The sequence below is a fragment of the Anomaloglossus baeobatrachus genome, chromosome 4, assembly GCF_048569485.1.
Source record: "Anomaloglossus baeobatrachus isolate aAnoBae1 chromosome 4, aAnoBae1.hap1, whole genome shotgun sequence".
NCBI classification, from domain to species: Eukaryota; Metazoa; Chordata; class Amphibia; order Anura; family Aromobatidae; genus Anomaloglossus; species Anomaloglossus baeobatrachus.
Genome location: NC_134356.1, coordinates 698,697,321 through 698,723,702, shown reverse-complemented (window position 1 = coordinate 698,723,702; position 26,382 = coordinate 698,697,321). Strand labels below are relative to the sequence as shown.

Here is a 26,382-nt window from a genome sequence, read left to right as displayed (position 1 = left end):
GGGGAGCACGGACCGACGGGGGGGGGGGGGGGGAGCACGGACCGACGGGGGGGGGGAGGGAGCACGGACCGACGACCATAGAGATCCTCTTACTGAAGAAGCCCCAATCGCCCACCATACAGACCCTCACTCATGTTACACACACAGGAAGAGGCAAGGAGGTGTGGGGGCCCGCCGAAGCCCGCTTGCCGCCCGTTGCAAGGCAAGGAGAGCGGGCTTCCACCAGTGCCTGCCCGCTCGCCGCTTGTGTGTAGGAGGGGGAGCTCCCTGCTTGTGCCTGCTCGCCGCCTGTGTGTAGGAGTGGGGGCCTCGCTGGTGCCTGCTCGCCCGTGGGAGGGGGGCCTCGCTGGTGCCTGCTTGTTGCCCCTCCCCCTGCTGGTGCCTGCTCGCCGCCTGTGCGTGGGAGGGGGGGCCTCGCTGGTTTATGCTCGCCGCCTGTGCGTGGGAGGGGGGCCTCGCTGGTTTATGCTCTCCGCCTCTGTGTGGGAGGGGGGCCTCGCTGGTTTATGCTCTCCGCCTCTGTGTGGGAGGGGGGCCTCGCTGGTTTATGCTCTCCGCCTCTGCGTGGGAGGGGGGCCTCGCTGGTTTATGCTCGCCGCCTCTGCGTGGGAGGGGGCCTCGCTGTTTATGCTCGCCGCCTCTGCGTGGGAGGGGGGCCTCGCTGGTTTATGCTCGCCGCCTGTGCGTGGGAGGGGGGCCTCGCTGGTTTATGCTCGCCGCCTGTGCGTGGGAGGGGGGCCTCGCTGGTTTATGCTCGCCGCCTGTGCGTGGGAGGGGGGCCTCGCTGGTTTATGCTCGCCGCCTGTGCGTGGGAGGGGGGCCTCGCTGGTTTATGCTCGCCGCCTGTGCGTGGGAGGGGGGCCTCGCTGGTTTATGCTCGCCGCCTGTGTGTGGGAGGGGGGCCTCGCTGGTTTATGCTCGCCGCCTGTGCGTGGGAGGGGGGCCTCGCTGGTTTATGCTCTCCGCCTGTGCGTGGGAGGGGGGCCTCGCTGGTTTATGCTCTCCGCCTGTGCGTGGGAGGGGGGCCTTGCTGGTTTATGCTCGCCGCCTGTGCGTGGGAGGGGGGCCTCGCTGGTTTATGCTCGCCGCCTGTGCGTGGGAGGGGGGGCCTCGCTGGTTTATGCTCGCCCGCCTGTGCGTGGGAGGGGGGGCCTCGCTGGTTTATGCTCGCTGCCTGTGCGTGGGAGGGGGGCCTCGCTGGTTTATGCTCTCCGCCTGTGCGTTGGAGGGGGGCCTCGCTAGTTTATGCTCGCCACCCCCCCTGCTGGTGCCTGCTCGCCGCCTGTGCGTGGGAGGGGGCCCTCGCTGGTGCCTGCTTGCTGCCCCCTCTTCTGGTGCCTGCTCGGCTTGTGCGTGGGAGGGGGGCCTCGCTGGTGCCTGCTCGCCCGTGGGAGGGGGGCCTCGCTGGTGCCTGCTCGCCCGTGGGAGGGGGGCCTCGCTGGTGCCTGCTTGTTGCCCCCCTCCCCCTGCTGGTGCCTGCTCGCCTGTGGGAGGGGGGCCTCGCTGGTGCCTGCTCGCCGTCTGTACGTGGGAGGGGGGGCCTCGCTGGTTTATGCTCGCCACCCCCCCTGCTGGTGCCTGCTCGCCGCCTGTGCGTGGGAGGGGGGGCCTCGCTGGTGCCTGCTTGCCGCCCCCTCTTCTGGTGCCTGCTCGGCCTGTGCGTGGGAGGGGGGGCCTCCCTGGTGTCTGCTCGCCCGTGGGAGGGGGGGCCTCGCTGGTGCCTGCTTGTTGTCCCCTCCTCCTGCTGGTGCCTGCTCGCCTGTGGGAGGGGGGCCTCGCTGGTTCCTGCTCGCCGCCCCCCCCTGCTGGTGCCTGCTCGCCGCCTCTGCGTGGGAGGGGGGCCTCGCTGGTTTATGGCTCTCCACCTGTGCATGGGAGGGGGGCCTCGCTAGTTTTATGCTCGCCGCCCCCCCTGCTGGTGCCTGCTCGCCGCCTGTGCGTGGGGAGGGGGTCCTTGCTGGTGCCTGCTTGCCGCCCCCTCTTCTGGTGCCTGCTCGGCCTGTGCGTGGGAGGGGGGCCTCGCTGGTGCCTGCTTGCCGCCCCCTCTTCTGGTGCCTGCTCGGCCTGTGCGTGGGAGGGGGGCCTCGCTGGTGTCTGCTCGGCTGTGGCAGGGGGGCCTCGCTGGTTTATGCTCGCTGCCCCCCCTGCTGGTGCCCGCCTCGCTGTGCAGGAATTCTCATTATGTGCCGCTCCACTATCCTGCGCTCTCCGGGTATTAATACTAATGCACGTGGCGCAGGAGGCGGACAATGAGGCCGTTTCATTGCTGGCTGATGTCAGGCGTCGGGGGCCGGGGTGTCTAATGACGGGGGAGGGGAGCAGCTGCCGGATACAAGAAACCTCTGGAATCTCAAAGGAACTTTCCAGGGAAATAAAAACATTCCTTGAGAAATAGAGACGATGAGACAGAACGGGGGAGGGGAGGGGGGGGGGGGGGGGGGTGGGGGAAGACCCTCCGATCACCGCAGAGGAGCTCCCTGTATATACCCCGGCCTCCATCATCACCGCCCTGCCCCCCCTGTATATACCCCGGCCTCCATCATCACCGCCCCGACCCCCCTGTATATACCCCGGCCTCCATCATCACCGCCCCGCCGGCCTCCATCATCACCGCCCCCGTCCCCCCTGTATATACCCGGCCACACTCCTATAACCCCGCCCCCCCTGTATATACCCCGGCCACACTCCTATAACCCCGCCCCCCCTGTATATACCCCGGCCTCCATCATCACCGCCCTGCCCCCCCTGTATATACCCCGGCCTCCATCATCACCGCCCCGACCCCCCTGTATATACCCCGGCCTCCATCATCACCGCCCCGCCCCCCCTGTATATACCCCCGGCCTCCATCATCACCGCCCCGCCCCCCTGTATATACCCCGGCCGCACTCCTATCACCCCGTCCCCCCTGTATATACCCCGGCCTCCATCATCACCGCCCCGCCCCCCCTGTATATACCCCGGCCACACTCCTATAACCCCGCCCCCCCTGTATATACCCCGGCCTCCATCATCACCGCCCCGCCCCCCTGTATATACCCCGGCCACACTCCTATAACCCCGCCCCCCCTGTATATACCCCAGCCGCACTCCTATCACCCCGTCCCCCCTGTATATACCCCAGCCGCACTCCTATCACCCCGTCCCCCCTGTATATACCCCGGCCTCCATCATCACCGCCCCGTCCCCCCTGTATATACCCCGGCCACACTCCTATAACCCCGCCCCCCCTGTATATACCCCAGCCGCACTCCTATCACCCCGTCCCCCCTGTATATACCCCGGCCTCCATCATCATCGCCCCGTCCCCCCTGTAATATACCCCGGCCTCCATCATCACCGCCCCGTCCCCCCTGTATATACCCCGGCCGCACTCCTATCACCCCGTCCCCCCTGTATATACCCCGGCCGCACTCCTATCACCCCGTCCCCCCTGTATATACCCCGGCCTCCATCATCACCGCCCCGCCCCCCCTGTATATACCCCGGCCACACTCCTATAACCCCGCCCCCCCTGTATATACCCCGGCCACACTCCTATAACCCCGCCCCCCCTGTATATACCCCGGCCTCCATCATCACCGCCCCGGCCCCCCTGTATATACCCCGGCCTCCATCATCACCGCCCCGTCCCCCCTGTATATACCCCGGCCGCACTCCTATCACCCCGTCCCCCTGTATATACCCCGGCCTCCATCATCACCGCCCCGTCCCCCCTGTATATACCCCGGCCTCCATCATCACCGCCCCGTCCCCCCTGTATATACCCCGGCCACACTCCTATAACCCCGCCCCCCCCTGTATATACCCCGGCCACACTCCTATAACCCCGCCCCCCCTGTATATACCCCGGCCACACTCCTATAACCCCGCCCCCCCTGTATATACCCCGGCCTCCATCATCACCGCCCCGTCCCCCCTGTATATACCCCGGCCTCCATCATCACCGCCCCGTCCCCCCTGTATATACCCCGGCCACACTCCTATAACCCCGCCCCCCCTGTATATACCCCGGCCACACTCCTATAACCCCGCCCCCCCTGTATATACCCCGGCCACACTCCTATAACCCCGCCCCCCCTGTATATACCCCGGCCTCCATCATCACCGCCCCGTCCCCCTGTATATACCCCGGCCGCACTCCTGTCACCCCGTCCCCCCTGTATATACCCCGGCCTCCATCATCACCGCCCCGTCCCCCTGTATATACCCCGGCCTCCATCATCACCGCCCCGTCCCCCCTGTATATACCGCGGCCTCCATCATCACCGCCCCGTCCCCCCTGTATATACCGCGGCCTCCATCATCACCGCCCCGTCCCCCCTGTATATACCCCGGCCTCCATCATCACCGCCCCGTCCCCCCTGTATATACCCCAGCCTCCATCATCACCGCCCCGTCCCCCCTGTATATACCCCGGCCGCACTCCTATCACCCCGTCCCCCTGTATATACCCCGGCCTCCATCATCACCCGCCCCGCCCCCCCTGTATATACCCCGGCCGCACTCCTATCACCCCCGTCCCCCCTGTATATACCCCGGCCTCCATCACCGCCCCGTCCCCCCTGTATATACCCCGACCGCACTCCTATCACCCCGTCCCCCCTGTATATACCCCGGCCTCCATCACCGCCCCGTCCCCCCTGTATATACCCCGGCCTCCATCATCACCGCCCCGTCCCCCCTGTATATACCCCGGCCTCCATCATCACCGCCCCGCCCCCCTGTATATACCCCGGCCACACTCCTATCACCCCGTCCCCCCCTGTATATACCCCGGCCTCCATCATCACCGCCCCGTCCCCCCTGTATATACCCCGGCCTCCATCATCACCGCCCCGTCCCCCCTGTATATACCCCAGCCTCCATCATCACCGCCCCGCCCCCCTGTATATACCCCGGCCGCACTCCTATCACCCCGTCCCCCCTGTATATACCCCGGCCACACTCCTATCACCCCGTCCCCCCTGTATATACCCCGGCCTCCATCATCACCGCCCCGTCCCCCCTGTATATACCCCGGCCTCCATCATCACCGCCCCGTCCCCCCCTGTATATACCCCGGCCTCCATCATCACCCGCCCCGTCCCCCCTGTATATACCCCAGCCTCCATCATCACCGCCCCGCCCCCCTGTATATACCCCCGATCGCACTCCTATCACCCCGTCCCCCCTGTATATACCCCGGCCGCACTCCTATCACCCCGTCTCACCTGGACGCCCCCGCTGCCTCCCCGGAGACAGAACTGAGCGACAGGAGGAAAAGCTGACACTCTTATACCTTCAAAGAGCCAATCAGACGACTAGAAATCAGCCCTGCCCACAAGAGGGTCACATGACAGTCCCTGGCACTGGAGCACTTTGGAAACAGCTAACAGCCAATCAGAACAACTAAGAGAAGTCATGTGACATGCCTGCCTGCTTCCTCAGAAGCTGGATGGGCAATGACCAATCAAAGGAGCTCGGGGAGGGGGGGGGGGGGGTCACCTGACACATACCTCCATGCTTGACTTGTGACAACCAATCAGATTTCAGCGCACAGATTTCCAGCTGCATTCTGATTGGTTGAACCATGTGTGTGAGGTAAATCCGGAGATATGACGATAAATCATGATATTCAAGTATGTCAGGAAGCCCTCTCCTGGTGTCACCCCCCCTTTCCTTCACACAACTGGTTTAGCAACAAATCCCATGGCCATCTCCTGTGATATGGAGATGAGGTGGTGTGGGAACAATGGACACAGGATGACTCCCTGCCGTCACCCTGTAACAAGAGTTGTATCTCATTAGCAAGGCTATGGAACTAGCAGACAGAACGACTCCAGTAAAAAATGGTTCATATCTCGCAAGCCATATTTCCGATAAATATGGCAACCATAAAAATGGTGTCTCCGCATGCGGACGATGCCGGCACACCCTTTTTATGGGAGCAGGACATTGGGAAATGCCCCAGGCGTGATATCAGCCCATGGGGAACTGGCAGACAGGTCATGAGTCCCCTCGTTCTGTAGCTAAATTCATAACTGTCACAATGAGAGCATTGGCGTCCGCCTACGACGCTCCCAGGCAAAGTTATGGCCCATATTCCATGTTGGGATATTGTCCATAACTCAAGCCAGGGGTGGAGCAGTGCTCCCTCTGAGGTCACTAAGGTAGGAGGGGACCTGGATTTGCCCAGGTTGATAACCCTACTTCGGCCATTTTCCAGTGTTCTTTTCGCTGGGGGCACGTGTAGGAAACATCTGTGGGAAGGATCCTAGAAACCTGGGTACAGCGCCCCCCTGTGGCCAGACGCAACAAGGTAACTGCTGGAACTGTGTATGCCTGTTTGTAACCCATGCTTTGATTGTAACTGTACTCTGACATATGTATATTCTGTAGATTCCCTATTGTATATATTGTAGTTTCTAGTGTGCTTTAGGCGATTAAATTATATAATTAATCTTGGGCTGTTCTGTTATCTCGATCTTGAATCCCACGTCTGTGTGTTCGGCTAATAGTTACCGTAAATCGGTTGGTGGCAGCGAATTGTGCCAAGGATTATTGTGGGGAGGCCAGTGAGATTCGGGGAGATTTTATATATTCCGCCCGCGGAGGTCGGGGGAATATATACCTTACTCTCACCGGGGACCCTTCAATAATCGGCATAAGTAGTATAGCGGCCTCCTTGCTTATGGTCGGGCAATTCCATAATTGGCCTGACTATAAGAGGGGCGCTAGAGAGCGCGTCACGTGCTCTGTCTGTCGGTCGGGAGGTATAAAGGAGGGGTGACCCCCACTTGTTACCCCCCGATTGTGACGTACTGGTAGCCAGCGCGGGGGATTTCTGAGTGACCCCCCCGGTGGTTTGTGACATATTGGTGGCATAGCGGTGGGATCGAGATAATAGTGTGTGTGAGTGTGAGACCCATACTCCCAGACACTAAAGACTGCCTGCAGCAGCTGTGGCTGCTGGGGTCTTCAGACTAGCTCAACACTAGAGTGTCAGAGTGCAGATACTGTAAGGTGTGTGGAGGCATCAGGTGTCAGTTCTGTGTCAGTGACCAAAAGTCTGCAAGAATGGCTGATGGCACCAGGAGCAGAGCTATGCAACTGGCCAATGCTAAGGCAGGAGCCGAAGAGAGGGAGGACGGTGCTGTGGACAGCAATGAGGAGGTTGCCCACGAGTCCTCCAGGAGCTCGACGCCAGAAAACCGTTCTGCCGAGGACATTGCGCAACCTGGCACTGCTGGACAAGATGAGGAGGAGCTCACCCAAGGTTCCTCAACGAGCCAGATGCCAGCCCTCCGCTCTGAAAGGGACAGTGAATCGCCTAGCTCTGCAGCGTGCCGCAGATCACCACGTGCCATTCCACCGAGCCTGGGAGGCTCGGATAGCCTTCTTCAAATGGCTATGGCCCTTCTCCAGGCTGGAGACCAGAAGGGCTACAAGGAACTCCTGGCAGAGCGCAGGGCAGAGCGGCAGGCAGCGCGTGACGCTGAGGCTGCGGAGCGGCACGCAGAGCGTGAGGCTGCGGAGCGAGAGCGGCAGGCAGCGCGTGAAGAGCGAGAGCGACAGGCAGACCGTGACTACCAGCTGCAGCTAGCTCAGCTCCGGCCCTCATCAGCCACATGTGACCTTCGAGACACCAAACTTCCAAAGGTCCGTGTTGAGGACTTCCAGTGCTGGAGAAGGATGGAGACTTGGACTCTTTCTTGACTGCTTTTGAACGGACTTGCTTGCAGCACCATCTGGACAAGGACCAGTGGGCCAAATACCTGACCCCCCGTTTAAGGGGTAAGGCCCTGGATATCCTTGGGGACTTGCCTGCTGAGGCAGATCAGGGCTACGACACCATCAAGCGGGCCCTGATCCAACAGTACAACCTCACTCCAGAGTCCTACCGCAAGAAGTTCCGGAGCCTACAGAAGGGACCAAAGGACTCCTGGGCTGACCACCGGCGGGCACTTGCCCGAGCTGCCGACCACTGGACCCAAGGCCTGCAGCTTTCCACCGGACCGGAGATCCTGGACTTGTTCATCACGGAGCAACTCTTGTGGAACTGCCCTGAGGATCTCCGCCAGTTCATCCGAGACCAGAAGCCAAAGGGGTCCACGGCTACAGCTGCCCTTGCCGATGACTACACCAACAACCGGGCCCCTGAGGCCAGGAGAGCGGCCACCAGCAGCACCTGGAGAGGGGGTAAGATGAATTCTGCGACTGCCCCCACCTGCCCCTAGACTGCAGGGGGTGTCCCCCTCAACTCCCCTCTCCAGGCCCGTGGCGGAACCAAGACGGTGCCACCAGTGCAACCTACCTGGACACTTCAAGGCCATGTGCCCTCAGCGTCCCAAGGCCCCGGCTCCGTCCCCGTCCCAAGGGCCGCCCAAGGTGTATTGTGTGGGTGGGGGTGGTGGTAGGTCCCTGGACAGCTTCCAACCTGTCACCGTCGGCCGGTCTGTGACCATAGGACTGCGAGACAGCGCCTCGGAGGTGACTCTGGTGCGGCCTGAGATGGTGTCCCCCCAAGACTTGATCCCTGGAAAAACCCTCGCTGTCTCCGGGATTGGAGGCATTGACCCGGCGCTGCCTGTTGCTGACATTTATGTGGACTGGGGCGCAGGGCGAGGGGTGAGGGAGGTGGGGGTAACTGATCGGATCCCTGCAAACGTGCTACTTGGGACAGATTTGGGGCAGATAACCTCCCAGTTTGGGCCCCCCCCAAGGGCTGAACCTTCAGCCAGTACTGACATGACTCCTGACAATGTTAATGTGTTATCTATGAATGATGCTAGAGATGAGGAAACAAAAGGCGCAAATAGGGTCTTACCCGGCAATAACCGTTTAGAAAAACACGAATGAGAACACTCACCTGATGAGGTTGTGCCAGTCACAACCCCTTGAAAAGCCTGTGAGTGTCAGCGTGGTTCCAAGCAGCGGCCCCGAGATGATCGTGACAAAGATTTTTATATATGTATATACATATATGAGAAACGGGTTTATGCCGCGCTCAAGAATCACTGTATCCAAGGAATTTACTTTAAATCTCTTTTTTTATTTCAGTTCCAACGCGTTTCAGAGACATATACCGTCTCCTTCTTCAGGGAAAAGAGAAAATTTTCTCTTTTCCCTGAAGAAGGAGACGGTATATGTCTCTGAAACGCGTTGGAACTGAAATAAAAAAAGAGATTTAAAGTAAATTCCTTGGATACAGTGATTCTTGAGCGCGGCATAAACCCGTTTCTCATATATGTATATACATATATAAAAATCTTTATCTATGAATGATGTAAGGGAGGAGGGAGTGAACTCTGATATTTCTGCTTGCACAGACACCATAGACACACACGCAGCTGCAGCTGTGACAGGAGGGGAGGGGGTCAGATAAAGGTGTGACAATGCCTCTACAAGTAACCAGCCTGTGAGCTGGGATCTGTTGCCCTCTGCAGGGATAAGCAGAGAGCAGGGTGCTGCAGGGGGAGGACCAGTGTGTGGGGTGGGGGCTACCACAGCAAATGTGGGGTCCCCAGAGATTTCACAGCGGGGTTCTGTTGCTGCAGGAGGGGAACAGGCAGGTGAGATTGGGGCCGGTCCAGGAGCGGAAGTGCTCCCAGGTAAGATCTCGGTGCATGGTTCCCCCACAACCGGGGTGTCAGGAAGCCAGGTAGGTCTGCCTGAACCGGCGACTTGGTCAGGAACGGAGGAGGAGCAGGCACGACCCACGGTCGCAGCGGCTGTGGCCGCTGTCACCCGCAGTGGGAGTGCTGGAAGCCAAGGGGCCTCCCGGAGGTCCGATAGCTCTTCCCCTTCTGACCAAGTGGCAGCCGAGTCAGGTGGAGGCCAGGACACAGGTCCCGGGGTACTGACTGAAGATGTGACAGTCTCGTCGATTCTGGCCACATCTAGTCAGGGGTTTCAGGCAGCGTTAGAAGCTGACGACAGCCTGAAAGCTCTTAAGGAGCAGGCGGCACAGCCTCCCTCGGACTCGGACCCGGAGCGAGTGGTCTGGGACCAAGGACGGCTGTACCGGGCCACGGTCCAGCAGGGTTCACCGGAGGCGTGGCCCAGGGACCGACAGTTGGTGGTACCCTATCCGTTCCGGACGGAGTTGTTGCGGATCGCACATGAGATTCCGATGGCCGGACACCTAGGGATCGCTAAGACCAAGGCCAGGTTAAACCAGCATTTCTACTGGCCAAAAATGGGGGCCGATGTGGCTGCCTACTGCCGTTCGTGTGAAACCTGTCAGAGAGTGGGGAAGGCGGGGCCACGCCCCAAAGCCCCACTAGTATCTCTGCCAATCATCGATGAGCCTTTCAGGAGGGTGGCTGTGGATCTGGTCGGCCCGCTGGCCATCCCCAGCAGCTCCGGGAAACGCTTCATACTGACGGTAGTGGACTATGCCACCCGGTACCCAGAAGCAGTGGCCTTGTCGTCCATTCGGGCTGACAAGGTGGCCACCGCATTGCTGGAGATTTTCTCCCGAGTGGGTTTTCCCCAGGAAATGCTCACTGACCGGGGGACCCAATTCATGTCCCAGCTGATGGAGGCCCTCTGTAAGCAAGTCCAGGTGCGACATCTGGTGGCCAGCCCGTACCATCCACAGACTAATGGCCTGTGCGAGCGGTTCAATGGCACCTTAAAGCAGATGCTTAAGATGTTGGTCGACTCCCATGGGCGTGACTGGGAGCGGTATCTCCCACACCTGTTATTTGCTTACCGGGAGGTTCCACAGGCCTCAACAGGATTCTCACCGTTTGAGCTCCTGTACGGGCGACGTGTGCGGGGCCCCCTGGCTCTGGTGAAAGAGGCTTGGGAAGGGGATTTGGCCACCCCTGGAGTGTCGGTTATCGAGTATGTCATGCGCTTCCGGGACAAAATGCAGGCCTTGACGCAACTGGTACACGACAATATGGCTCAAGCCCAGGCCGATCAGAAGCGTTGGTACGACCAGAACGCTTGTGAGAGGACCTACCAAGTGGGTCAAAAGGTGTGGGTACTGGTCCCCGTACCACAGGACAAGCTTCAGGCAGCCTGGGAAGGCCCATACCTCGTGTACCAGCAGCTCAACCCTGTAACGTACCTGGTCACCCTGGACCCTGCCCGTGGAAGGCGGAAGCCCTTCCATGTGAACATGATGAAGGCACATCATGAGCGGGAGGCATGTGCGCTCCCCGTGTGCAACCTGCCCGAGGAGGGAGAAGCGGAAACCCTCTTGGATATGCTAGCCCAGGTTAGGGCAGGCGGATCCATTGAGGATGTGGAGGTTGGCCACCAGCTCTTGGAGGACCAACGGTCCCAGCTGTGGGCCACCCTACACCCCTTCCGGGGGTTGTTTACCAACCAGCCCGGAAGGACTGACTTGGCTGTCCATCACGTGGACACTGGGGATCATCCCCCGATCCGGCGTTCAGCATATCGGGTCTCCCTGGAGGTGCAGCAACACATGCGCCAGGAGATTGACGAGATGCTGAAGCTGGGGGTGATCCAGGCATCCAACAGCGCTTGGGCCTCGCCTGTAGTCCTCGTCCCTAAGAAGGACCGAACCACTCGGTTCTGCGTGGACTACAGGGGGCTCAATGCTGTCACGGTCGCCGATGCGTACCCAATGCCACGCATCGATGACCTGCTCGATCAGTTGGCCGGGGCTCAGTACCTGACCATCATGGATCTGAGCCGGGGATATTGGCAGATCCCCCTGACTCGCAAGGCCAGGGAACGCTCTGCCTTTATTACCCCATTTGGACTGTACGAGTCCACGGTGATGCCATTCGGGATGAGGAATGCCCCTGCCACTTTCCAGCGGATGGTCAACACCCTGCTCAAGGGACTTGAAGGGTACGCGGCCGCGTACCTGGATGACATTGCCGTCTTCAGTCCCACCTGGGAGGACCACCTAGAGCATCTAGCACAGGTGCTCAGGCGGATCCACCGGGCAGGTTTGACCATCAAGCCGGGAAAGTGTCAGCTGGCCATGAGCGAGGTCCAGTACCTCGGTCACCGGGTAGGTGGGAGAACACTGAAGCCCGAGCCTGAGAAAGTGGAAGCCATCGCATCCTGGCCCACCCCCAGGACCAAGAAGCAGGTGATGTCCTTCTTGGGGACCGCTGGGTACTATAGGAGGTTTGTTCCATGCTATAGTAGCCTGGCAAAGCCCTTGACGGACCTCACCAAGAAGAAGCTGCCCTCTGCAGTCGATTGGACAATGGACTGCGAGACAGCCTTCCGGGCCCTAAAGGACGCCCTGTCCAGCCCGCCCGTGCTACAGGCAGCCGACTTCACGCGGCCGTTTGTAGTACAGACCGACGCCAGTGACTTCGGCCTCGGTGCGGTGCTCAGCCAGGTGGACTCTGCGAGCCAAGAGCACCCAGTCTTGTACCTGAGCAGGAAGCTGTTACCAAGGGAAGTTGCCTATTCCACGATGGAGAAGGAGTGCCTGGCCATAGTGTGGGCCCTGCAGCGTCTGCAACCCTATCTATACGGGCGCCACTTCATCGTGGAGACGGACCACAATCCCCTCAGCTGGTTGCACACCGTCTCTGGGACGAATGGGCGATTGTTGCGATGGAGCCTTGCGCTCCAGCAATACAACTTCACCATTCGCCACAAAAGGGGCCGTGACCACGGTAACGCAGACGGGCTGTCCCGACAAGGAGAGGTCGCGGACGGGCGCACGGGGGAACACCGGAGTGTGCTGCCCCCTAGCGCCCTCAAAAGGGGGGAGGTGTGAGGTAAATCCGGAGATATGACGATAAATCATGATATTCAAGTATGTCAGGAAGCCCTCTCCTGGTGTCACCCCCCCTTTCCTTCACACAACTGGTTTAGCAACAAATCCCATGGCCATCTCCTGTGATATGGAGATGAGGTGGTGTGGGAACAATGGACACAGGATGACTCCCTGCCGTCACCCTGTAACAAGAGTTGTATCTCATTAGCAAGGCTATGGAACTAGCAGACAGAACGACTCCAGTAAAAAATGGTTCATATCTCGCAAGCCATATTTCCGATAAATATGGCAACCATAAAAATGGTGTCTCCGCATGCGGACGATGCCGGCACACCCTTTTTATGGGAGCAGGACATTGGGAAATGCCCCAGGCGTGATATCAGCCCATGGGGAACTGGCAGACAGGTCATGAGTCCCCTCGTTCTGTAGCTAAATTCATAACTGTCACAATGAGAGCATTGGCGTCCGCCTACGACGCTCCCAGGCAAAGTTATGGCCCATATTCCATGTTGTGGATTGTCCATAACTCCAGCCAGGGGTGGAGCAGTGCTCCCTCTGAGGTCACTAAGGTAGGAGGGGACCTGGATTTGCCCAGGTTGATAACCCTACTTCGGCCATTTTCCAGTGTTCTTTTCGCTGGGGGCACGTGTAGGAAACATCTGTGGGAAGGATCCTAGAAACCTGGGTACAGCGCCCCCCTGTGGCCAGACGCAACAAGGTAACTGCTGGAACTGTGTATGCCTGTTTGTAACCCATGCTTTGATTGTAACTGTACTCTGACATATGTATATTCTGTAGATTCCCTATTGTATATATTGTAGTTCTAGTGTGCTTTAGGCTGATTAAATTATATAATTAATCTTGGGCTGTTCTGTTATCTCGATCTTGAATCCCACGTCTGTGTGTTCGGCTAATAGTTACCGTAAATCGGTTGGTGGCAGCGAATTGTGCCAAGGATTATTGTGGGGAGGCCAGTGAGATTCGGGGAGATTTTATATATTCCGCCCGCGGAGGTCGGGGGAATATATACCTTACTCTCACCGGGGACCCTTCAATAATCGGCATAAGTAGTATAGCGGCCTCCTTGCTTATGGTCGGGCAATTCCATAATTGGCCTGACTATAAGAGGGGCGCTAGAGAGCGCGTCACGTGCTCTGTCTGTCGGTCGGGAGGTATAAAGGAGGGGTGACCCCCACTTGTTACCCCCCGATTGTGACGTACTGGTAGCCAGCGCGGGGGATTTCTGAGTGACCCCCCCGGTGGTTTGTGACAATGTGTTTATGCGTTTCCTATGGAGGGTTGTTTATGTGTCACCACGACAACCACAGACTGCAGGAATGGCCCCGCCCCTGCTGGTGAGCCGCCTGTGTAGGGAGCGACGCTCTGCAGCCGACCGGTGATGCTATGAGTCACAGCACGTCTGGCCGGGGGCAGCGGAGCCGGGTGTGCGCCAGCGCTGGTATGTGGAAACTATTCCACCCCTCAAGGCGCGGAAAATGTGTCACAGAAGAAACGTGGAGCGCAGCTCCGAAGCCACAGCGCAGCACACACGTGGAGCGCAGCTCCGAAGCCACAGCGCAGCACACACGTGGAGCGCAGCTCCGAAGCCACAGCGCAGCACACACGTGGAGCGCAGCTCCGAAGCCACAGAGCAGCACACACGTGGAGCGCAGCTCCGAAGCCACAGAGCAGCACGAGGGAGAGCATGCAGGCCAAAACCAGTCACCAGGAGTCCAATCTCCCACCCAGACGATGCCCTCCCGGCCACAGTCTACACGGCGGCGGCGCTGCTGCCCTCCCGGCCCCGGGTTCTAGACTCTACACCAGTGCTCCCCAGCTCCGGTCCTCTACACCAGGGCTCCCCAGCTCCGGTCCTCTACACCAGGGCTCCCCAGCTCCGGTCCTCTACACCAGGGCTCCCCAGCTCCGGTCCTCTACACCAGGGCTCCCCAGCTCCGGTCCTCTCCACCAGGGCTCCCCAGCTCCGGTCCTCTCCACCAGCGCTCCCCAGCTCCGGTCCTCTCCACCAGCGCTCCCCAGCTCCGGTCCTCTCCACCAGTGCTCCCCAGCTCCGGTCCTCAGGAGTCTCCGGCAGAGTCTCAGGATTTCCTTGCAGATGGATAAATGATCACCTGTGCAACAGTAAAGAAATCTCTGCCGGAGGCTCCTGAGGACCGGAGCGGGGGGAGCGGAGCGCTGCACCACACAATCTACTGGGCTCTTACACCCCTCATTTTTATCCCCAGTTTCTCTTCCCCCCTCCACTAATCCCTCTTATCCTCCCCCCCCCGGTCTCTGTTAATGGCGCCCGCTGCTCCCCGGTCTCTTTCCCCCCCTCCTCCGTTATTCCCCGGTCTCTTTCCCCCCCTCCTCCGTTATTCCCCGGTCTCTTCCCCCCCTCCTCCGTTATTCCCCGGTCTCTTCCCCCTCCTCCTCCGTTATTCCCCGGTCTCTTCCCCCCCTCCTCCGTTATTCCCCCGTTTCTTCCCCCCCCTCCTCCGTTATTCCCCCGTTTCTTCCCCCCCCTCCTCCGTTATTACCCCGTTTCTTCCCCCCCTCCTCCGTTATTCCCCCGGTCTCTTCCCCCCCTCCTCCGTTATTCCCCGGTCTCTTCCCCCCCTCCTCCGTTATTCCCCGGTCTCTTCCCCCCCTCCTCCGTTATTCCCCGGTCTCTTCCCCCCCTCCTCCGTTATTCCCCCGTTTCTTCCCCCCCCTCCTCCGTTATTCCCCCGTTTCTTCCCCCCCCTCCTCCGTTATTACCCCGTTTCTTCCCCCCCTCCTCCGTTATTCCCCCGGTCTCTTCCCCCCCTCCTCCGTTATTCCCCGGTCTCTTCCCCCCCTCCTCCGTTATTCCCCGGTCTCTTCCCCCCCCTACTCCGTTACTCCCCGGTCTTCCCCCCCCCCCTCCTCCGTTACTCCCCGGTCTCTTCTTCTCCTCCTCCTCCGTTATTCCCCGGTCTCTCCCCCCCCCCCTCCGTTACTCCCCGGTCTCTTCTTCTCCTCCTCCTCCTCCTCCATTATTCCCTGGTCTCTTCTCCCCCTCCTCCATTATTCCCGGGTCTCTTCCCCCCCTCCTCCGTTATTCCCGGGTCTCTTCCCCCCTCCTCCGTTATTCCCCGGTCTCTTCCCCCCCTCCTCCGTTATTCCCCGGTCTCTTCCCCTCCTCCTCCTCCGTTATTCCCCGGTCTCTTCCACTCCTCCTCCTCCGTTATTCCCCGGTCTCTTCCCCTCCTCCTCCTCCGTTATTCCCCGGTCTCTTCCCCTCCTCCGTTATTCCCCGGTCTCTTCCCCTCCTCCTCCTCCGTTATTCCCCGGTCTCTCCCCTCCTCCTCCTCCGTTATTCCCCGGTCTCTTCCCCTCCTCCTCCGTTATTCCCCGGTCTCTTCCCCCCCTCCTCCGTTATTCCCCGGTCTCTTCCCCCCTCCTCCGTTATTCCCCGGTCTCTCCCCTCCTCCTCCGTTATTCCCCGGTCTCTCCCCTCCTCCTCCGTTATTCCCCGGTCTCTTCCCCTCCTCCTCCGTTATTCCCCGGTCTCTTCCCCCCCTCCTCCGTTATTCCCCGGTCTCTTCCCCTCCTCCTCCGTTATTCCCCGGTCTCTTCCCCTCCTCCTCCGTTATTCCCCGGTCTCTTCCCCTCCTCCTCCGTTATTCCCCGGTCTCTTCCCCTCCTCCTCCGTTATTCCCCGGTCTCTTCCCCTCCTCCTCCGTTATTCCCCGGTCTCTCCCCTCCTCCTCCGTTATTCCCCGGTCTCTCCCCTCCTCCTCCGTTATTCCCCGGTCTCTCCCCTCCTCCTCCGTTACTCCCCGGTCTCTCCCCTCCTCCTCCGTTACTCCCCGGTCTCTTCCCCTCCTCCTCCGTTATTCCCCGGTCTCTTCCCCCCCTCCTCCGTTATTCCCCGGTCTCTTCCCCTCTCCTCCGTTATTCCCCGGTCTCTTCCCCTCTCCTCCTCCGTTACTCCCCGGTCTCTTCCCCTCCTCCCTCCGTTACTCCCCGGTCTCTTCCCCTCTCCTCCTCCGTTATTCCCCGGTCTCTTCCCCTCCTCCCTCCGTTACTCCCCGGTCTCTTCCCTCCTCCGTTATTCCCCGGTCTCTTCCCCCCCCTCCTCCGTTATTCCCCGGTCTCTTCCCCTCCTCCTCCGTTATTCCCCGGTCTCTTCCCTCCTCCGTTATTCCCCGGTCTCTTCCCCCCCCTCCTCCGTTATTCCCCGGTCTCTTCCCCTCCTCCTCCGTTATTCCCCGGTCTCTTCCCCTCCTCCTCCGTTATTCCCTGGTCTCTTCCCCTCCTCCGTTATTCCCCGGTCTCTCCCCTCCTCCTCCGTTATTCCCCTCTCCTCCTCCGTTATTCCCCGGTCTCTTCCCCCTCTCCTCCGTTACTCCCCGGTCTCTTCCCCTCTCCTCCTCCGTTATTCCCCGGTCTCTTCCCCTCTCCTCCTCCGTTATTCCCCGGTCTCTTCCCCTCTCCTCCTCCGTTATTCCCCGGTCTCTCCCCCCCTCCTCCGTTATTCCCCGGTTCTCTCCCCTCCTCCTCCGTTATTCCCGGTCTCTCCCCTCCTCCTCCGTTATTCCCCGGTCTCTCCCCTCCTCCTCCGTTATTCCCCGGTCTCTCCCCTCCTCCTCCGTTATTCCCCCGGTCTCTCCCCTCCTCCTCCGTTATTCCCTGGTGTCTCCCCTCCTCCTCCGTTATTCCCTGGTGTCTCCCCTCCTCCTCCGTTATTCCCCGGTCTCTTCCCCTCTCCTCCTCCGTTATTCCCCGGTCTCTTCCCCTCTCCTCCTCCGTTATTCCCCGGTCTCTTGCCCCCCTCCTCCGTTACTCCCCGGTCTCTTCCCCTCTCCCCCTCCGTTATTCCCCGGTCTCTTCCCCTCTCCTCCTCCGTTATTCCCCCGGTCTCTTCCCCCCTCCTCCGTTATTCCCCGGTCTCTTCCCCTCTCCTCCTCCGTTACTCCCCGGTCTCTTCCCCTCTCCTCCTCCGTTATTCCCCGGTCTCTTCCCCTCTCCTCCTCCGTTATTCCCCGGTCTCTTCCCCTCTCCCCCTCCGTTACTCCCCGGTCTCTTCCCCCCCTCCTCCGTTACTCCCCGGTCTCTTCCCCTCTCCCCCTCCGTTATTCCCCGGTCTCTTCCCCCCCTCCTCCGTTATTCCCCGGTCTCTTCCCCCCCTCCTCCGTTATTCCCCGGTCTCTTCCCCCCCTCCTCCGTTATTCCCCGGTCTCTTCCCCCCCTCCTCCGTTATTCCCCGGTCTCTTCCCCCCCTCCTCCGTTATTCCCCGGTCTCTTCCCCCCCTCCTCCGTTATTCCCCGGTCTCTTCCCCCCCTCCTCCGTTACTCCCCGGTCTCTTCCCCACTCCTCCTCCGTTACTCCCCGGTCTCTTCCCCTCTCCCCCTCCGTTATTCCCCGGTCTCTTCCCCCCCTCCTCCGTTATTCCCCGGTCTCTTCCCCCCCCCCTCTTCCGTTATTCCCCGGTCTCTCCCCTCCTCCTCCGTTATTCCCCGGTCTCTCCCCTCCTCCTCCGTTATTCCCCGGGTCTCTTCCCCCCCTCTTCCGTTATTCCCCGGTCTCTCCCCTCCTCCTCCGTTATTCCCGGTCTCTTCCCCTCTCCCCCTCCGTTACTCCCCGGTCTCTTCCCCCCCTCCTCCGTTACTCCCCGGTCTCTTCCCCTCTCCTCCGTTATTCCCCCGGTCTCTTCCCCTCTCCTCCTCCGTTATTCCCCGGTCTCTTCCCCCCCCCTCCTCCGTTATTCCCCGGTCTCTTCCCCTCTCCTCCTCCGTTATTCCCCGGTCTCTTCCCCTCTCCTCCTCCGTTATTCCCCGGTCTCTTCCCCTCTCCTCCTCCGTTATTCCCCGGTCTCTTCCCCCCCCTCCTCCGTTATTCCCCGGTCTCTTCCCCTCTCCTCCTCCGTTATTCCCCGGTCTCTTCCCCTCTCCTCCTCCGTTATTCCCCGGTCTCTTCCCCCCCTCTTCCGTTATTCCCCGGTCTCTTCTCCCCCTCTTCCGTTACTCCCCGGTCTCTTCCCCTCTCCTCCTCCGTTATTCCCCGGTCTCTTCCCCTCTCCTCCTCCGTTATTCCCCGGTCTCTTCCCCTCTCCTCCTCCGTTATTCCCCGGTCTCTTCCCCTCTCCTCCTCCGTTATTCCCGGTCTCTTCCCTCTCCTCCTCCGTTATTCCCCTCTCCTCTCCGTTACTCCCCGTCTCTTCCCCTCTCCTCCTCCGTTATTCCCCTCTCCTCCTCCGTTATTCCCCGGTCTCTTCCCCTCTCCTCCTCCGTTATTCCCCTCTCCTCCTCCGTTATTCCCCGGTCTCTTCCCCTCTCCTCCTCCGTTATTCCCCTCTCCTCCTCCGTTATTCCCCGGTCTCTTCCCCTCTCCTCCTCCGTTACTCCCCGGTCTCTTCCCCTCTCCCCTCCGTTATTCCCCGGTCTCTTCCCCCCTCCGTTATTCCCCGGTCTCTTCCCCCCCTCCGTTATTCCCCGGTCTCTTCCCCCCTCCTCCTCTGTTATTCCCCGGTCTCTTCCCCTCTCCTCCTCCATTATTCCCCGGTCTCTTCCCCCCCTCTTCCGTTACTCCCCGGTCTCTTCCCCTCTCCTCCTCCGTTATTCCCCGGTCTCTTCCCCTCTCCTCCTCCGTTACTCCCCGGTCTCTTCCCCTCTTCCCTCCTCCGTTATTCCCCGGTCTCTTCCCCCCCTCTTCCGTTACTCCCCGGTCTCTTCCCCTCTCCTCCTCCGTTATTCCCCGGTCTCTTCCCCACTCCTCCGTTATTCCCCGGTCTCTTCCCCTCTCCTCCTCCGTTACTCCCCGGTCTCTTCCCCTCTCCTCCTCCGTTATTCCCCGGTCTCTTCCCCTCTCCTCCTCCGTTATTCCCCGGTCTCTTCCCCTCTCCTCCGTTATTCCCCGGTCTCTTCCCCTCTCCTCCGTTATTCCCCGGTCTCTTCCCCTCTCCTCCGTTATTCCCCGGTCTCTTCCCCTCTCCTCCTCCGTTATTCCCCGGTCTCTTCCCCTCTCCTCCGTTATTCCCCGGTCTCTTCCCCTCTCCTCCTCCGTTACTCCCCGGTCTCTTCCCCTCCTCCCTCCGTTACTCCCCCGGTCTCTTCCCCTCTCCTCCGTTATTCCCGGTCTCTTCCCCTCTCCCCCTCCGTTATTCCCCGGTCTCTTCCCTTTCCTCCTCCGTTATTCCCCGGTCTCTTCCCCTCTCCCCTCCGTTATTCCCCGGTCTCTTCCCCTCTCCCCCTCCGTTATTCCCCGGTCTCTTCCCCTCTCCCCCTCCGTTATTCCCCGGTCTCTTCCCCTCTCCCCCTCCGTTATTCCCCGGTCTCTTCCCCTCTCCCCCTCCGTTATTCCCCGGTCTCTTCCCCCCTCCGTTACTGCCCGGTCTCTTCCCCTCTCCTCCTCCGTTACTCCCCGGTCTCTTCCCCTCCTCCTCCGTTATTCCCCGGTCTCTTCCCCCCCCTCCTCCGTTATTCCCCCGGTCTCTTCCCCTCCTCCTCCGTTATTCCCCGGTCTCTTCCCCTCCTCCTCCGTTATTCCCCGGTCTCTTCCCCCCCCCTCCTCCGTTATTCCCCGGTCTCTTCCCCTCTCCTCCTCCGTTATTCCCCGGTCTCTTCCCCCCCCTCCTCCGTTATTCCCCGGTCTCTTCCCCTCTCCTCCTCCGTTATTCCCCGGTCTCTTCCCCTCTCCTCCTCCGTTATTCCCCGGTCTCTTCCCCTCTCCCCCTCCGTTATTCCCCGGTCTCTTCCCCTCTCCCCCTCCGTTATTCCCCGGTCTCTTCCCCTCTCCTCCTCCGTTACTCCCCGGTCTCTTCCCCTCTCCTCCTCCGTTATTCCCCGGTCTCTTCCCCCCCTCCTCCGTTATTCCCCGGTCTCTCCCCTCCTCCTCCGTTACTCCCCGGTCTCTTCCCCCCCTCCTCCGTTATTCCCCGGTCTCTCCCCTCCTCCTCCGTTACTCCCCGGTCTCTTCCCCCCCTCCTCCGTTATTCCCCGGTCTCTTCCCCTCTCCTCCTCCGTTATTCCCCGGTCTCTCCCCTCCTCCTCCGTTATTCCCCGGTCTCTTCCCCCCCCTCCTCCGTTACTCCCCGGTCTCTTCCCCTCTCCTCCTCCGTTATTCCCCGGTCTCTTCCCCTCTCCTCCTCCGTTACTCCCCGGTCTCTTCCCCTCTCCCCCTCCGTTATTCCCCGGTCTCTTCCCCTCTCCTCCTCCGTTACTCCCCGGTCTCTTCCCCCCTCCGTTACTCCCCGGTCTCTCCCCTCCTCCTCCGTTACTCCCCGGTCTCTTCCCCTCCTCCTCCGTTATTCCCCGGTCTCTTCCCCCCTCCGTTACTCCCCGGTCTCTCCCTCCTCCTCCGTTATTCCCCGGTCTCTTCCCCTCTCCTCCTCCGTTATTCCCCGGTCTCTTCCCCTCTCCTCCTCCGTTATTCCCCGGTCTCTTCCCCACTCCTCCTCCGTTACTCCCCGGTCTCTCCCCTCCTCCGTTATTCCCCGGTCTCTTCCCCTCTCCTCCTCCGTTATTCCCCGGTCTCTTCCCCTCTCCTCCTCCGTTATTCCCCGGTCTCTTCCCCTCTCCTCCTCCGTTATTCCCCGGTCTCTTCCCCTCTCCTCCTCCGTTATTCCCCGGTCTCTTCCCCTCTCCTCCTCCGTTATTCCCCGGTCTCTTCCCCTCTCCTCCTCCGTTATTCCCCCGGTCTCTTCCCCTCTCCTCCTCCGTTATTCCCCGGTCTCTTCCCCTCTCCTCCTCCGTTACTCCCCGGTCTCTTCCCTCTCCTCCTCCGTTATTCCCCGGTCTCTTCTCCTCTCCTCCTCCGTTATTCCCCGGTCTCTTCCCCTCTCCTCCTCCGTTACTCCCCGGTCTCTTCCCCTCTCCTCCTCCGTTATTCCCCGGTCTCTTCCCCTCTCCTCCTCCGTTATTCCCCGGTCTCTCCCCTCTCCTCCTCCGTTATTCCCCGGTCTCTTCCCCTCTCCTCCTCCGTTATTCCCCAGTCTCTTCCCCTCTCCTCCTCCGTTACTCCCCGGTCTCTTCCCCTCTCCTCCTCCGTTATTCCCCGGTCTCTTCCCCTCTCCTCCTCCGTTATTCCCCGGTCTCTTCCCCTCTCCTCCTCCGTTATTCCCCGGTCTCTTCCCTCTCCTCCTCCGTTACTCCCCGGTCTCTTCCCCTCTCCTCCTCCGTTATTCCCCGGTCTCTTCCCCTCCTCCTCCGTTACTCCCCGGTCTCTTCTCCTCTCCTCCTCCGTTACTCCCCGGTCTCTTCCCCTCTCCTCCTCCGTTACTCCCCGGTCTCTTCCCCTCTCCTCCTCCGTTACTCCCCGGTCTCTTCCCCTCTCCTCCTCCGTTACTCCCCGGTCTCTTCCCTCCTCCTCCGTTATTCCCCGGTCTCTTCCCCTCCTCCTCCGTTATTCCCCGGTCTCTTCCCCCCCTCCTCCGTTATTCCCCGGTCTCTTCCCCTCTCCTCCTCCGTTACTCCCCGGTCTCTTCCCCTCTCCTCCTCCGTTACTCCCCGGTCTCTTCCCCTCTCCTCCTCCGTTACTCCCCGGTCTCTTCCCTCCTCCTCCGTTATTCCCCGGTCTCTTCCCCTCCTCCTCCGTTATTCCCCGGTCTCTTCCCCTCTCCTCCTCCGTTATTCCCCGGTCTCTTCCCCTCTCCTCCTCCGTTACTCCCCGGTCTCTTCCCCTCTCCTCCTCCGTTATTCCCCGGTCTCTTCCCCTCTCCTCCTCCGTTACTCCCCGGTCTCCTCCTCCTCCGTTATTCCCCGGTCTCTTCCCCTCCTCCTCCGTTATTCCCCGGTCTCTTCCCCTCCTCCTCCGTTATTCCCCGGTCTCTTCCCCTCTCCTCCTCCGTTATTCCCCGGTCTCTTCCCCTCTCCTCCTCCGTTATTCCCCGGTCTCTTCCCCTCTCCTCCTCCGTTATTCCCCGGTCTCTTCCCCTCTCCTCCTCCGTTATTCCCCGGTCTCTTCTCCTCTCCTCCTCCGTTATTCCCCCGGTCTCTCCCCTCCTCCTCCGTTATTCCCCGGTCTCTTCCCCTCCTCCTCCTCCGTTATTCCCCGGTCTCTTCCCCTCTCCTCCTCCGTTATTCCCCCGGTCTCTCCCTCTCCTCCTCCGTTACTCCCCGGTCTCTTCCCTCCTCCTCCGTTATTCCCTGGTCTCTTCCCCTCCTCCTCCGTTATTCCCCGGTCTCTTCTCCTCTCCTCCTCCGTTATTCCCCGGTCTCTCCCCTCTCCTCCTCCGTTATTCCCCGGTCTCTCCCCTCTCCTCCTCCGTTATTCCCCGGTCTCTTCCCCCCCTCTTCCGTTATTCCCTGGTCTCTTCCCCTCTCCTCCTCCGTTATTCCCCGGTCTCTCCCCTCTCCTCCTCCGTTATTCCCCGGTCTCTTCCCCTCTCCTCCTCCGTTATTCCCCGGTCTCTTCCCCTCTCCTCCTCCGTTACTCCCCGGTCTCTTCCCTCCTCCTCCGTTATTCCCCGGTCTCTTCCCCTCCTCCTCCGTTATTCCCCGGTCTCTTCCCCTCTCCTCCTCCGTTATTCCCCGGTCTCTCCCCCCCTCCTCCGTTATTCCCCGGTCTCTCCCCCTCCTCCTCCGTTATTCCCCGGTCTCTCCCCTCCTCCTCCGTTATTCCCCGGTCTCTCCCCTCCTCCTCCGTTATTCCCCGGTCTCTTCCCCTCCTCCTCCGTTATTCCCCGGTCTCTCCCCCCCTCCTCCGTTATTCCCCGGTCTCTCTCCCCCCTCCTCCGTTATTCCCCGGTCTCTCCCCTCCTCCTCCGTTACTCCCCGGTCTCTTCCCTCCTCCTCCGTTATTCCCCGGTCTCTTCCCCTCCTCCTCCGTTATTCCCCGGTCTCTTCCCCTCTCCTCCTCCGTTATTCCCCGGTCTCTCCCCTCCTCCTCCGTTATTCCCCGGTCTCTCCCCTCCTCCTCCGTTATTCCCCGGTCTCTCCCCTCCTCCTCCGTTATTCCCCGATCTCTCCCCTCCTCTTCCGTTATTCCCCGGTCTCTCCCCTCCTCCTCCGTTATTCCCCGGTCTCTCCCCTCCTCTTCCGTTATTCCCCGGTCTCTCCCCTCCTCCTCCGTTATTCCCCGGTCTCTCCCCTCCTCCTCCGTTACTCCCCGGTCTCTCCCCTCCTCTTCCGTTATTCCCCGGTCTCTTCCCCTCTCCTCCTCCGTTATTCCCCGGTCTCTTCCCCTCCTCCTCCTCCGTTACTCCCCGGTCTCTTCCCCCCCTATCTCTCCCCCGGTCGCTCACCGGGTCTCACGGCGTCTCTGCTCCCGCTCTCGGTGGCGGCCGCGGCTCCGCACAGGCTCAGCAGCAGCAGCAGCGCTCGCAGCCCGGGACGATCCATCTTTCTCGGGCCGGACACTTGCATTATCTCGGCCTCCAGCTGCAGGACAGACCGTAGTTTCAGCCCCGCCCACACGAGGTCGTTCTAGCCAATGACAAGTCGCTACTTATTTTGAGCAGCCAATCTCAGCGCTAAGCGAATTCCTTAAGTTTCGTAACCAGCGAAGGAAGCCTGGGCCAGCCAATCAGGACGCGGCGCTTGTCATATTCAGCCAATGCCGGAAGAGCCGGTCTGGCAGGCGTCCAATCAGCGGGAGGAGCTGCAGCTGCCGAGTACTCAGAGGGTCCAGGCTGAGGGTCCGACTGTGGGGTCTGTGCCACGTCACTGCCGCCCGTGTGTGTCCCTGTGCGGCCCCCGTCCACCAGTGACCGGAGGGGAGGCCTGAACCACACAGGAGACGTCATATCCCGGAAACCTGGGACTTGTAGTCCGCGCTGTGTGACTGAGCAGAGGACGTCACAGACTCACACAGTGTGCTATTCACTGCCAGCAAGCGGAGGAGCCCGAGCTGCCCAGTGCAAAGCTACAGCCTCACAGCGCAAAGCTACAGCGTCACACAGCACCGCGCAAAGCTACAGCGTCACACAGCACCGCGCAAACTACAGCGTCACACAGCACCGCGCAAACTACAGCGTCACACAGCACCGCGCAAAACTACAGCGTCACACAGCACCGCGCAAAACTACAGCATCACACAGCACCGCGCAAAACTACAGCGTCACACAGCACCGCGCAAACTACAGCGTCACACAGCACCGCGCAAAACTACAGCGTCACACAGCACCGCGCAAAACTACAGCGTCACACAGCACCGCGCAAACTACAGCGTCACACAGCACCGCGCAAACTACAGCGTCACACAGCACTGCGCAAAACTACAGCGTCACACAGCACCGCGCAAACTACAGCGTCACACAGCACCGCGCAAACTACAGCGTCACACAGCACTGCGCAAAACTACAGCGTCACACAGCACTGCGCAAAACTACAGCGTCACACAGCACCGCGCAAAACTACAGCGTCACACAGCACCGCGCAAAACTACAGCGTCACACAGCACCGCGCAAAACTACAGCGTCACACAGCACCGCGCAAAACTACAGCGTCACACAGCACCGCGCAAAACTACAGCGTCACACAGCACCGCGCAAAACTACAGCGTCACACAGCACCGCGCAAACTACAGCGTCACACAGCACCGCGCAAAACGACAGCGTCACACAGCACCGCGCAAAACTACAGCGTCACACAGCACCGCGCAAACTACAGCATCACACAGCACCGCGCAAACTACAGCATCACACAGCACCGCGCAAACTACAGCATCACACAGCACCGCGCAAAACTACAGCGTCACACAGCACCGCGCAAACTACAGCGTCACACAGCACCGCGCAAACTACAGCGTCACACAGCACCGCGCAAACTACAGCGTCACACAGCACCGCGCAAACTACAGCGTCACACAGCACCGCGCAAACTACAGCCTCACACAGCACCGCGCAAACTACAGCCTCACACAGCACCGCGCAAACTACAGCCTCACACAGCACCGCGCAAACTACAGCGTCACACAGCACCGCACAAACTACAGCGTCACACAGCACCGCGCAAACTACAGCGTCACACAGCACCGCGCAAACTACAGCGTCACACAGCACTGCGCAAAACTACAGCATCACACAGCAAAGCTACAGCGTCACACAGCACCGCGCAAAACTACAGCATCACACAGCACCGCGCAAAACTACAGCGTCACACAGCCGCGCAAACTACAGCGTCACACAGCACCGCGCAAACTACAGCGTCACACAGCACTGCGCAAACTACAGCGTCACACAGCACCGCGCAAACTACAGCGTCACACAGCACCGCGCAAACTACAGCGTCACACAGCACCGCGCAAACTACAGCGTCACACAGCACCGCGCAAACTACAGCGTCACACAGCACCGCGCAAACTACAGCGTCACACAGCACCGCACAAACTACAGCCTCACACAGCACCGCGCAAACTACAGCCTCACACAGCACCGCGCAAACTACAGCGTCACACAGCACCGCGCAAACTACAGCGTCACACAGCACTGCGCAAAACTACAGCATCACACAGCAAAGCTACAGCATCACACAGCACCGCGCAAAACTACAGCGTCACACAGCACCGCGCAAAACTACAGCATCACACAGCACCGCGCAAAACTACAGCATCACACAGCACCGCGCAAAACTACAGCATCACACAGCACCGCGCAAAACTACAGCATCACACAGCACCGCGCAAAACTACAGCGTCACACAGCACCACGCAAACTACAGCGTCACACAGCACCGCGCAAACTACAGCATCACACAGCACCGCGCAAAAC

The 26,382-nt window shown here is 60.6% G+C and overlaps 1 protein-coding gene across 1 annotated transcript in view; it reads right to left on the bottom strand.

Moving 5' to 3' along the window:
• The window catches only part of PLOD3 (procollagen-lysine,2-oxoglutarate 5-dioxygenase 3), a 68,964-nt gene extending 44,878 nt beyond the window's left edge, over positions 1 to 24,086 (bottom strand). Inside the window, exon 1 of the mRNA XM_075346731.1 lies at positions 23,917 to 24,086. Coding sequence (XP_075202846.1) covers positions 23,917 to 24,037 — 121 coding nt within the window. The 5' untranslated portion in view covers positions 24,038 to 24,086. The remainder of the gene's footprint in view (positions 1 to 23,916) is intronic.
• Between the last annotated feature and the right edge of the window lie 2,296 nt (positions 24,087 to 26,382).